Below are 13580 nucleotides of genomic sequence, written 5' to 3' on the forward strand. Positions count from 1 at the left end.
TTGGAGAGTGAAGAAGCTAGAATAATGATCCTATCTTTTACATATGACAACATAACAGACCCATTATAAGAGACTGAAGACACCAAGCCTGCATTAATCACTTCATAACCCCAATATAAAGACACTTTAAAATGTGCACGTCAGACAGACCATAGACAATCAAAATAATTGGTAACATCAACAAACCATCTCACCACCAACCGATTATCTCCTTGAAAAGCAGAATCACTATATTAAGACTGGTTTGAGGATAAGAATACCAATGTAAATATAAATTCTGGAGGTTGAGCACAGAAATCTGAAAAAGCATTTGACCAAAAAGCAGAATAAAGCTTGAATTTGCTTGACAAAACAAATCTGAGAAAGAAAAGAAAGAATTTCCTGCAGGTTTGCAAATCATTTTTGGTGGTACAGCTCAGAAATTGCCAATTGACACAACCACAGCTCTGCTTAAGATAGCTTTGGCACATCTCTCAAATGACTGTCCTGTCAATGACTAGCAGCTGCATACGGGTGCTGACAGCAAGGGAAAACCGGTTGCTTACTCAGACTCAAGATAGCCTGGTCAGTTTGTATGAAGTGAAAATGAATGTTGGGCAGGATTTTAATAAGTTTTGTTTGCTGCAGATAGTGACAGAGAGTCTTTCAGACTGAGTTAGTGGATCAAGATTCAACACGATAAGAAACCAGGGGAAAATACTAGGAAAATAATTCAGGTAAAATTCTATCATCTAATAATGAAATTTGGCAAATATTTATATCAAAGTTAGGAAAAGTTGTCAACTAATAAAAATTAACTTGCCAGAAATTATATTAAGCTCCAAAAGCAAATACAGGCCTTTTATTAACTATTGTATATTGAGGAATATACTGAGAGGAAGTTTGCCAACAAAAAATAATTTTAAAATCGTGTGTGTGTGTGTGTGTATAAAAAATATAAATAAATGTATACTTACTCTGCATTTCAATAAACTGCAGATCAGAACCATTCTCTAATCCTGTTATATCTAGATTTGTGCCATCATTTTTAGAGTTTTTCTGTCGTTCCTCTTCCAGTTGCAGCTTCAGTTTCCTAATCTGAAATTAAAATGTCATATTGTGAAGAGTAATCTACTAGAAGTTATATTGTGACCACAAAACATTTTCCCCTTCATTATGATTCTCAGCATAAGATGCCAATTGAGCTCTGTGTATGGAATTTTTCATGTATATTTTACATTTCTAAAAGTTTACAAAAACTATGGCTCAGATCCCAGGATATGCAAAGGCATACCAGGGCAAAGAAGTGATGGCTGCCAAACTGGTCACCTGTGCAGAGGTAGTCTCAAAAGCAGCTTAACTTTGTGTTACATGTCAGCAGTTCCTACAGGTATTTCCGGAAGTCAGGGCTCATCAGTATGTAAGAAATGCCCAGCCATGACCCCTATAGTGGGGGGCTGATAAAGAAGGTCGGAGCTCTTATCTTTGCTCTACACTGTTGGAAAACAGCTGAGTGGAATGGGGTAGGGAGTTTGAATCTCACAAACAGGAGTTTACATAAGCCACCTCAAAATAGAATTTTTACAACTACCATGCTCTAAAAAGTGATTGTATTTTATGGTCTAGCCAGTATTTGGCTTCTATTTTGGCTTGAGCCCAAAACATCTAGTTATTTGATATTCATCTGAATATTAAAAATAAGGTATTTGGTACACACTCAATGAAAACAAAGGCTGATAAGAATGGCTAGTTCTGTGTCCTGTGCAGCTATATTCTGTGCCTTCCCCTGGACCACAAGTTCACAAATTGTGGTCTGTGGATTATTAGTCTGAGGAACACCTGCTGGTGGTCCACTGGTCACTTGCTAGTCACCAACTACCTCCTCTTTTCTAGTTGCTAAACTGCATTAAAAGCTAATATTCATAATATTTTTCCTTTTAACTAACTGTAGTTATCACAAGAATATTGTGATGATAAACTGGAAGAATCACAACATGGGAGGACAGATTATCCATGAGAGACTCTATGGTATGGAAAAGTTTGAGTACTCTTGTCCTGGACAGATCTCTCAGAGCACAAAACGACCCTGGCTTCTGCTTTCTCTCGAGTCAGCCATACTGGTACTGTTCAAAAATGACTCCCAAACCTTGTAAGATTTTAGTAACTTCTTGCTTTTATAAAAAGAAATGAGAGAGAATGAATAAATAGCTACTTCATTTCATATAACCATCACTGATCAATGATGATCTGTAATGGTAAGAGGCAAATGAGTCAATCATACAGCACAATGTTAGTATAAAAAGGAGAGGTAGGAAGCACCTTCACAAAGATCCATATATAACTTCCAATTAGGACCACTCTGAACAACCATAAGGGAGACAGCTTGAAGAATCCACCACTCTAGTTTTACATAAGACCAAGTTCATGCTGTTCAGGGGACCAAAGAGAGAAGCTTAGTAGTTTTTGGCTGACCATCAACAAAGTTGGAAGTTTTATTAAAGCTAATATTTTGGTTTCGTTTGTTTTACATACAGGTTTAGTAGCTTTTTATTTATTATTAATGTACTAACATTTTTTCAGGGACACTTTTTTAAACCTAACCTATCCCTTTACAGAATATTTATGGAAAAAAACATCTCTACCTGTGACAATAATTCCTCCTTTTCCCCAGCCAGTTTTCGTAGCCGAACGTCTAAAAGAACCAAAGAAGATCTCAATTAAAAACCAGATGGATTTAAAACCAAAAATTTAATTTTTTTTATTTTCATTAAGCTTAAAAATAAAAATATTTTTAAACTTAGCAAATGCTATGAATTTAATGACACACTGAAAATGATGATTTGAGTTCTTATGGTTTATTGTACTTGCCTAAATGATAGCAAACATCAATACTTCAAACACATCACTATATTCACAGCAACATGCAGTTCAAATATATCTTTGTAACATATAAAAAGGTAATTATTTTCTTTACTTTTTAATATATAAAAAGTTTAGCAGCAATAAAGACATCTGAGACAGGCAATTCCTGGTAGTTAATGAATGGCTGAGGGGCAACTGGGGATAATTTATACATTTAATAAAACAAAACCATCTCCCACTTCCTAAAAATACTCACTTTAGTAAAAATACTCAAGACATGGCTAGTTACTGCTATAACCATTTTACCTGTATGTGTACTCCTTTCCCCAACCCTTTATTTCTGTCTTATCTTTCAGATTGCAAGCTCTTCAAGGAAGGGACTGTGCCTCCCTAGGTTTGTAGAGTACCTATCATGTTGTGTTACTAGAATACAAACAGTAGCTTGGTTAATGGCCTAAACTGAAGTTAAAATAAATTAACTCATCCAGAAGATCATTACCCACTAGAGCATACCCTCCCACTCAGTCAGTACTAAAATTAGAATAGGTCTGGCAAGTTCTCAGTTTCTTAGAGAATTATTTTAAAAATAATGTAAACAAAGCAACAGTGTGTCAGAAGTACCAAATAAGAGTATTAACAGTTCATTCTGTCCATTTCAACATGACTGGGCAATATCAGGACGATTTATTAAATAAAAGGTTTAAAACAAAAAACATGTAGTCTTCCATTTAAAATGTATATACTACATGTACCAACACATAAGGATGTTTCCTTGTGTTCTAAGTAATGAAAAAACAATTTGTGCAGTTTAGCTAGGAAAACAAAATTAACCAGGAGCCTGGGAACAGAACCCTAACTTTGTCCATATACAGTAGTTGTTTGACTGTGCTAACTGGAACTAGAGCAAACCTTTCTATTCTAAGCAGTTAAGAGATACAATCAATTTGCATGAATACAGCATAAAAATATTTCAAAGAAAATGACAGGACACAATATACACTCCTATTTCTTGTACGTATGACTTCTTTCACAAATGGGCTCTTTAAATAGTTCATGTTTTTAAAGAAACATTTATTTCATAACAAAGAAAATGTGTTAATCAAAACACTTTACTAATCCTGAATTTTTATCCAATTATTTCCTAGTTTTCTTAGCTCACTCTAAAGTTACCTCAAAAACAATAAAATGGAGACTGGACCATGAGAATTAACCAACTGCAGATGTCCTCATTGCACCTACAATTTTTTTTTTTAAATATAGTCAACAAATATGCTGTTAGGTTAGACAAAAATAGGGGCATTCAGCTTGACAGAGACACATATTTCATAAGTAACGGAAATATCCGTGTATAGCTCTAAAGTCACAATTTTGGATGTGAATACTGGGGGAAACAAAAATCCAGTAAAATCTTTAAAAGTCATATATTTAGTATATTTTTACCTAGTGGTCCTTCTCCTGCAGATTCCAAGACTTGAGCAGCTTCCTGCGATACAACTGCTATTGTACCAACCACTGGTTCATGGTTTACATCACCATTTGGAGTACCATCTGGGATTATAACTAACCCGTGTTTCTGAAAAAATAAAAGGAATTTCACTCATACAAAAGAAACCTTTTCTATCCAATTACATTTTACATTTTCTGAAGGGTTTTCAACTTGACTGAAACAGTTACACCAAATGGAAATGTTCCATTTAACTTTTGTGAGGATTGGGGGTTTTGGTCCATATTTGGACCAAGCAGTATTACTTATGTCATTACCAGAGTCAAACCTTTATTTGGATGTACTGGAGTAGTAACATACTGCTTTCTGTTTTGTGTTGACTATGGTCAGGGCTGGCTCCAGGGGTTTTGCTGCCCCAAGCAGCCAAAAAAAAAGACGTGATCGCGATCTGCGCCAATTCAGCGGGAGGTCCTTCGCTCAGAGCGGGAGTGAGGGACTCTCCGCCGAATTGCCGCCGAATACCTGAAAGTGCCGCCCCGCTCCGGAGTTGCTGCCCCAAGCACCTGCTTGATAAGCTGGTGCCTGGAGCCGGCCCTGACTATGGTTGATCCCCCATTTCTGTATTTGTATTACTGTATACTACTGCTACTGACATACCTGTCCTGTGTTCATTGTTTCCCTCAGGTCAGCCAACTCATCTCTGAGCTCATCTCGCTCATGCTTAATGGAATCAAAGTACTCTTTCTGTCTTTCTAGGGCCTGGGTACAGGCAGATATCAAGAAAAAGAATGGCACAGAGAGAGAGCAATGTGATAGGCAGTAGAGAGATTTTATACAAATAAGGCAAGCTGAATAAAAGTAAAGAAAGGAGAAGTGGGATATAAAATAATATGTACAACTTCAATAGCTACCTTTTACAGGCCATATGTTTGCCTCAGTGCTGCATGCTTGTCATGAAACAATCTTGGCAGACTCTATACAATCCAACCATTTGATTCATTACATTGTTTACCAAAATGAATACAATCCTTCCAAATGTGTCCATTTTAAGGCAATCTCTGCATGGACTTTTCTGCATAGTATTTGTGTCTAGCTGAACTATCCTAGAAAACCCTCATAGTGGGACCAGCTTAGCGATAAGGTATTTTGACAAACACTTTGGTTAAGTTTAATAAATACCTGCCTCTGGCTTTAAGAGAAACATCTATTTCAGTCCAAATATACATTTATTTACTAAAAATTGTATACTACCACTAAACAGGCCACCACACTGCTACTGAACAGTCAAGCCTCCACATTCTTCTCACAGGCCAAAATGCTCGGGGATTTAATTAGTAGAAACCATAGAATACCACATCCATTACACTAACTACTCTGACTTCTACAGGTGCATAGAATAGAAATCTTACAATCAAGATCTGTATATTTTAGTTCCTTTTATCCATTTTTACTTATCTGCTTCTCTGTTACTTGAATAAATATTTTAGCCATTTGGTTACTAACAAACATTTTTAGAAACACAAAACTAACACCACTACATTAACACAAAAGGGGTCACAACAGAAAACACAACAATCTCATAGAGCTATGTTACCCAGAGTTAAGCCAGACATTCTCAGCCAATTAGGCAGCACTACAATATTCTATGTAAGTTAATTACTACATGCACTATAAATAATCCTGAATATGCTTCAACTGCATTATAAATAATCCCAAATAAGAGACAACTGCACAAATGTAAACACACGTTTGCCAAGAAAACTCATCTAACAAATGTTTTGTCATGCATGAATCTTTAGGAATAGACTGATATAAAGGAAGAAATGAAGGTAAATAGCTTCACATTGTATTTTCTCCACTTCTCAAATTTACTACAATAGAACCTCAAAGTTACGAGCATCTCAGGAATGGAGGTTGTTCGTAACTCTGAACGAAACATTATGGTTGTTCTTTCAAACGTTTACAACTGAACATTGACTTAATACAGCTTTGAAACTTTACTAAAAAAATAAAGGGAAAGCAGCATTTTTCTTCTGGATAATAGTTTACGTTTAACACAGTTCTGTATTTATTTTATTTTTTGGGGGGGTCTTTGCTGCTGCCTGATCTCTGTACGTCTGGTTCCAAATGAGGTGTGTGGGTGACTGGTCAGTTTAACTCTGGTGTTCGTAACTCTGATGTTCTACTGTATATTGTATTTTAATTATTTATAGTTTCTAGGGAAAGAACAATATTTTATAATGCACTATTCTATTTGTTTATTTCAACTGGAATAAATGAAACATGCAGTTGAACTGGATTTCATAGATGGAAAAATTAATTTTAACCAATGCACACTAAAAATATAGGAGTGGTTCTAGCAGCTACCCTCTGATGGATATAGGATATTTTTAAAAGAAATCATTTTATTACCTATCTACTGTTTCCTCAGACACACTAGATTTCTACAACTAAAATTATAAGCTTAAAGTCAAGCCCCTTATTTTTTAAACTCTTTAAATGCTTTAAATTAGGGCTTGAAAAGTTTACCTGATGCCTACTAGCCATAGTGCCACGTGCCACTGCATGTACTCAAAACTACAATCCTTGCATTTTAAAGGAACAAACAATGTTTATTGTGTATGCTATTAAATGGTAAAATTATCAAATTTCTATTGAATATATATATTTTAAACATACCTTGTTACATATCTCAATTTAGTTATTCAAGTGCAAAAGAGTCCTTAAACATGGAGTTAGAGTTGTAGGCACTCCGCACTTCCCAGCACTCCTTGTGACTTTACAGAACATGAGAGTTTAATTCCCAAAACCCAAATCATTGACAAAAACAGGAAATTCAGAGTTAAGGTCTCCCTGCACACATGGTATAAGGTGGTTAGCATTGCAAGAAAAAACAACATGAATGTTGAAAATGAGTTCTGTTATATTTCTCACACAACACAGGCACACAACCATAACTCTGCTTCCCCATCACCCCACGGGGTTGGCAATAAAAACTGGGAATATTCACTACCAAAAGCTTTAGTAACAGAGGCAGGGTTGGTTGTATTTCACTCACCCCGCCAACCATATAACACCAAATTTGCAAAACTACTTCTTCCACAGCCCCTCTTACTGTCAAAATATTTTTCAGGACAACTGAGCTCTGCAAGTGCTCTGCGATAAAGAGCAATTTATTAATTAAAAGCAGGTCTCTTTGGGGGAGGAAACTTTGCCTCAGAATTCCCTTGACCAAATATTCCCAAATTTGCCCCACAAAGTCTATCCCAGAGCCTGATGTGGCATAGCTATTTTCAAGGCAATCTGCCTATGCAGGTGCACTTTGGAGCACTTTGAATAATAAAAGCAATTCATCGGTGGGGGGGGGAGATGTCTCAGGAGATCCTGAATAAATGACTAGATAAATTGTACCTCCGCTCTCAAACTGACATATTGAGTTTCAATCCTATTTGAATGTGCCTGTGAATTTGAGAGCACTTTGAAAAATAGACTTGAAACTGACATGCTGTTTCTATCCTGCTTGTGAACCAGATTTCTGGTTTGCATTAGCCTTGCAAACAACTTCTTAGAACCAGAATAAAATTACAAAACATAGTGCATTGTACAGCTGCTCAAAGGAGTCTTAAGATGGGATACAGTGAAAATAGACCAGTCTTGACAAATGCACTAGAGCTTATCACTCGGGAAGATGACAAAAAATGAAAGCAGACACAAAGATGAAGTCATGGAAAATAAAGTGCTATAGGATCACAGGGGAGGCAAACAGAGGAAGAAGGTTCATTCTCCTTTACAAGTGGTAGGGTGGGATTGGACTTAATTTTGAGACACGACGGCTAAAAATGTCTGTTTTTAAAAAAGTTATGGTTTAGATTCTGTAGACACTGATGTCACTGGTCTCTACATCCACATAGGCAAGTTTCATATTTGCCATGAACAGGTAGATTTTTCAAGCCCTTGATACAGGTAAAAAACAATTCTTAAAAGTTAAGGGACTGTATGCATGACAAACTGAAGTCTTCTATTTAATAAGTTTAATTAATACAGTTCTATTTTATACAACACCAATCACCATATTATTTAGGTGCTTCAAGCTACTCAATCTTCTTTCCTCTTTTGTTGTTTGTAATAAGCTTTAGAGCATTTAATTTATAGTATATTTTGTTTAATATTTTATTCTTCCCAATGCTTTCAAAGTGAAAACCCTGGATTGCTTAAATGAATGACAGACACGTGGTATGTAATCATATTAAACATCTGCATGCTTCTGATGTATTGTGAGGCACATGGCTACAAAACCACCCCTGAGATGTGGGTATGACATATAGCTAGACTTCTTGAAAAAATATGATTTTATAGGAGTGATTTTATTTAAAAACAAAACACTGCTTTTTTCGAATAGATGGCTAACAAGTTTTGAAGTGTTATGAGCGCTTAGATTTCTCCTTTCTCAATATAAAACGCATAACAAGTTGCTTAATGCATATATAATGCAGTAAATTCAACATTCAAAATGAGTGTAGTAAGCCATATTTTCAAAACTGAATAGGTGGTTATGTATTTTTCATTTTCTGCTTGAAGTATTAGGCACTGGCTCCTGCTAGATGTATGACAACTGACCAGATGGCTCCTATGATTTTATCTTAGTATGGCCACGCCTACGTTCTTAACCAATTTCTTAGAAGGATAAAATTTGTAATTTATCCCTTTCACCCACTGTATATGTAAGTGAAATTCAGCAATATGAAGTGAAGCTCATTTCTTTGTTCCAGTGGGGAGCCTATGTTACAAATATCAGATTTCAACTGTGTTTAAATGGCTAAAATATACATGGCCTTCATTTCTTTGGACTGTCCAGAATCCTCTAACAATACCAGTCTATTTCTAAATCAATGATCCCCTTTCCCCCCATATTAGTTTCATACCCCAATTTTTTTATCTTTCCAATTAATTGTCTCCTGGAGGTCAAACACCTCTCTGGTTATGGAGTCTATTTTCTGCTGCATGCGTTGATTCTCCTGTAGTAAATGGGAGGAGGAAAAGAATAAAAGAGGAAAAAGACAGACTAGTAAAGGAAACAAAAAACAGATAAAGGAAACTAAATAGTAAAAAAAATCAACCAAAGAGTCTGTAAGGATGAGAGTTTAAAAACATAGATGGCATCTTAGGCTAATATGACACCTTCCTCTTTCAATCACACAAGGATATTGTAACTAACTTTATTTATACACTAATGTTATATGGAGCAGGCATATATATAAAATAACTTTTTGATAATGTATCAGCTGTATCTGTGCATTTCCATGATAGCAGAGTCCACATAATTTGGAAGTAATATCCTTTCTAGAGGAAAAAATATCTTCATGATAGCTCTTCAACAGAGATTGTCAAGTATCACATGGACGTGACCTTTTTTAAAAGTTCTTTTCTCTATGGACTGAAAAGTATTCGGTTATTAAAGATGAGACTGGAACCACAGGCCTAGGCATAAATTAATGTAACCCCTTTTTATGTTAATTCTTATAAATTATGACAAATGAATACATTAAAAAAGTTCAATGCCACAAAATTAATTAAATTTAATTAAAATACAACATTGATGCAAGATACTAGAAAACAGGTTAAAACACTTACTTTTACATTTCCTAGCCTCTGACTTACCCTTGCAGCCTCATTCACCATAACAGAAAAAGGTATAAACATAACAATTGTCCAATATCAAAATGTTTGCAATGTACTGGATGCTAGCTATAGAAAGTTGAGAATAACATCTGTACCAGTGCAAAACAAATATATTCTGGTTGTAATATGTTTGGGAAAATGTAATACATCCCAAGTCGGAGGTCAGGTATGCAGCAAACAGAATACAAACAGGATGATCAGGAAGAAAGCACGTTCCTTTGAAAAGGTGTATTATTTATGTTTTCTGCCTTCAAAACATGGAAACTCTAGGACATAGTATCTCAGACTATGGATTAGTGTTCTGTTATCTTTTTTAGAACTGCAAGATTTAGAGGTTATTTTTGGCCCAGGAAACTTAGAAAGTTAACTGAAGTGTTAAAGGCAATATGTGAATTGGTGTAAAAATTTCAATTTCAGCTCATGAGGTATTTGTATTAGAGCAGTGTTTTTCAAACTTTTTTTCATTTTTGGACCCCTAAAATATTTCAAATGGAGGTGTGGACTCCTTTGGAAATCTTAGACATAGTCTGCGGACCCCCAGGGTTCTGTGGACCACAGGTTGAAAACCATTATATCAGAAAATATGTAATACCACAGTAAACATATTAGACATTAATGCTCAAGAAAACAAAACCACAATTTCTAAAGCAATCTTGAAGAAATATTGCAAAAAGTACTTCTGTAACTCAAAGAACATTTTCTAACTTTTACACTTGTGTGTGTTGACAGAGTATTAGGTTTATCACCTCATGTCATAAAATGGAAAACAATAGAAAGAAGGAAAGGAAAAAAGAAAGAAAGAAGGAAAGAAAGAAAGAATTGTATATTTAGACAAGATAAAGCATCCAGCAATGAAATGCCTGTCAAATAATTCTAGGTAATGTACAGTGGAGTCGCATCATAGGCGCATTTAACTTATGCGATTTTAACTATACGCGCTTGGCAAAACAAAAAAAAATAATTTAAATACTGTACCTGTAGTGCGGGTGATTCCGCCCACCATTCCACTCAATGAGCGTTTGACTATATGCGATTTTCGCCTTACGCGCCGACTTCAGAACCTAACCACCATGGAAGATGCAACTCCCCTGTACTACTGTGGTCAGAGGTGGCCTTAGCATTTTTCTTATGCCCTCAAAATATAACCGATCCCAATCTGTTATAATCATGCCACTATAATCATGTCCCTGGGCTAGTCTGAGGATTTGGGGGATGATTAGAGAGTAATTCTTTGATATCCCAACAAATCAACTCATTTTGTATCTGTGAGTGGAGGTGGTGTCTGTGTAAAATCAACCTTCTGCTGATCAAGGGAACCCCATTGGTTGTGTTGGGTTATGTGCATAATGCCAACATTTAGAAAAGTATTGCAATGAATAACTGTCTAAATAACCTGAAGTGTGAGTGCTCTTTGGCCCCCATTTTGTGAAGTGTCCACATGCATCTGGTGAATATAAGCATTTATATGCTGTTGCACTTTACAAACATTAATAATCCATACCTTGTGAGGCAGTTAAGTATTCTAGATAAAAAAGCTCAACCAGAAAGGTTCAGTGACCCAACTAAGGCCACAGAGGGAGTAAGTGTCAGAACCAGGATTAGAATACGCAGGAGATCCTTCCTCTCAGTGCTTAGTCCACTACATGCTGTGAAAAGAGTGTTACCTTTTTTTGTAACTGGTGTTCTTCGAGATGTGTTGCTCATGTCCATTCCATTGTAGGTGTGCGCTTGCCATATGCACTGGTGCCAGAAGTTTTTCCCTCAGTGGTATGCGTAGGGGACCAACTCTGGGGCCTTCTGGAGTGGGGCACATCTGCTGTGGCATAAGGGGCACAGCCAACAGGGCAGACCTTTGGGATGGGCAACCAGGATGGCTACCGAGGGTGGCCCGCCAAAGAGGGTGCTGTGCGCTGGCCCGGTACTCCACTTGTGTACTGCGGCCAAGTGGCCGTGGCACTGGTTCCCTCTCCACCCAGCCCAGCCCTGCTCCTCTCAGCCAGTGGGCCCAGGGCTGCCTTCTCCCTTCCCACTACCCCTACCCCCCGCCCACTTGCTCCTCTTGGCCAGCCGGCCGCTAGCTGAGGAGGCCTCCTGCCAGCGCAAGGGGCAGAGAGGAGCCTTCAGCCATCGCGGCTCCGCTCTGGCCCCACCTCCTCCCTACAGAGGCTCGTATCACTTGGTGGAGGGGGGGCCTCGGCAGCAGGCCCAGGGGTTTCTGGCTGCCATGCGCTGAGGACAGTTAGGCTCTCCCATGGCACAGCCCCTGCCTCCTCCTGAACTCTCGGGCCTCCACTGGGCCTGGGGCAGCACTGGAAGGAGGGTGGTGTGAAATGCAGAAAATGTTCGTGCCCGTGTAATACTGATATGTGAAAGTAGGCATCCTTCAAATAGAGGACGGCATACCAATCTCCCGGATCTAGAGAAGGAATGATGGAGGCCAGGGAAACCATGCGAAACTTTAACTTCTTGAGATACTTGTTGACGCCTCGCAGGTCCAAAATAGGTCAGAGACCACCTTTGGCCTTTGGAATGAGAAAATACCGGGAATAAAACTCTTTCCCTTTCTGACATGTGGGGACTTCCTCTATGGTCCCGACTTGCAGGAGAGCTTGTACCTCTTGGGCAAGAAGTCGCTTGTGAGAAGGGTCCATGAAAAGAGATGGGGAAGGGGGATGGGAGGGAGGGGTTTTAAATAAACTGTAGGGTGTACCCTGCTGCCACTGTGCTGAGGACCCAGCGGTTATTGCAGCTCAAGCAGGGAGGGAGGAAGGAAGGCAGTTTGAAAACAAAGAGAGGGAGGATTTGTCTGTAGACTGGGATGTCACCCTTGGGCGCAACCTGAAAATGCCCGCTTCTTACCCTGGGGGTAGCGGGAAGAGCCTGACTGGGAGGCAGAGCTGAATTATTGACCCTGACCGGGCTTATAGGCCTTGCCCTTCTTGTGATAGGGCTCTGGACTGGCTTGACTGCTTGGTTGTTCGGGTTGAACCCCTTTCTAGCGGGGGCCGGCACGTAGAGGCCTAAGGAGTGTAGGGTAGCCCTAAAGTCCTTAAGCCCATGTAATTCTGTGTCTGTCTGTTCTGCGAATAGGGCCCAGCTGCCAAAAGAGAGGTCTTAGAACAACAGCTGGGCCTCTGTCGCCAGCCTAGAGGACAATAATCACAATGCCCGCCTCGTTGCCATGGCCATGGATCTTGCAGCCGAATCCACCACATCAGAGGCAGCCTGGAGGGAAGCCTTTGCCACCATTTTCCCCTCACCCAGGATGGCAAGGAACCCTAGTTTGGACTTCAGGCAATGAATCTTCAAATTTGGAGTTTGACTGACAAACATTAAAATCATACCTCCTAAGTAGGGCCTGATGGTTTGCCACTCGGAGTTGTAGGCTAGCAGACGAATAAACCTTTCTCCAAAATAAGTCAAGCCTCTTGCCATCCTTATTTTTGGGAGGTGGGCCTGGTTGCCCTTATCTATCTCTTTCGTTGGCCGCCGAGACCACTAGGGGGGGACGGGTGAGAGTACAAATATTCAACCCCCTTCGCAGGGACATAATACTTCCTCTCCGCCTGTTTGGAGATGGATGGGAGGGAGGATAGGGTTTGCCGCAATGTTTTTA

At 38.6% G+C, this 13580-nt stretch overlaps 1 protein-coding gene across 11 annotated transcripts in view; it reads right to left on the minus strand.

Annotated features, from left to right (window-relative positions):
- The window catches only part of LRRFIP2 (LRR binding FLII interacting protein 2), a 105184-nt gene that overhangs the window by 8724 nt on the left and 82880 nt on the right, over positions 1-13580 (minus strand). For 10 of the 11 annotated variants that reach the window (XM_039522777.1, XM_039522780.1, XM_039522776.1 and 7 more), the window contains 3 exons: positions 4282-4414; positions 2622-2671; positions 957-1077 (listed from right to left, as the gene is read on the minus strand). In XM_039522777.1, coding sequence (XP_039378711.1) covers positions 957-1077; positions 2622-2671; positions 4282-4414 — 304 coding nt within the window. Of the gene's footprint in view, positions 1-956; positions 1078-2621; positions 2672-4281; positions 4415-4942; positions 5045-9207; positions 9301-13580 lie in introns of all 11 variants that reach the window. The other variant, XM_039522785.1, reaches the window with a different exon arrangement.

The sequence above is a fragment of the Mauremys reevesii genome, linkage group 2, assembly GCF_016161935.1.
Source record: "Mauremys reevesii isolate NIE-2019 linkage group 2, ASM1616193v1, whole genome shotgun sequence".
Classification (NCBI taxonomy): Eukaryota; Metazoa; Chordata; order Testudines; family Geoemydidae; genus Mauremys; species Mauremys reevesii.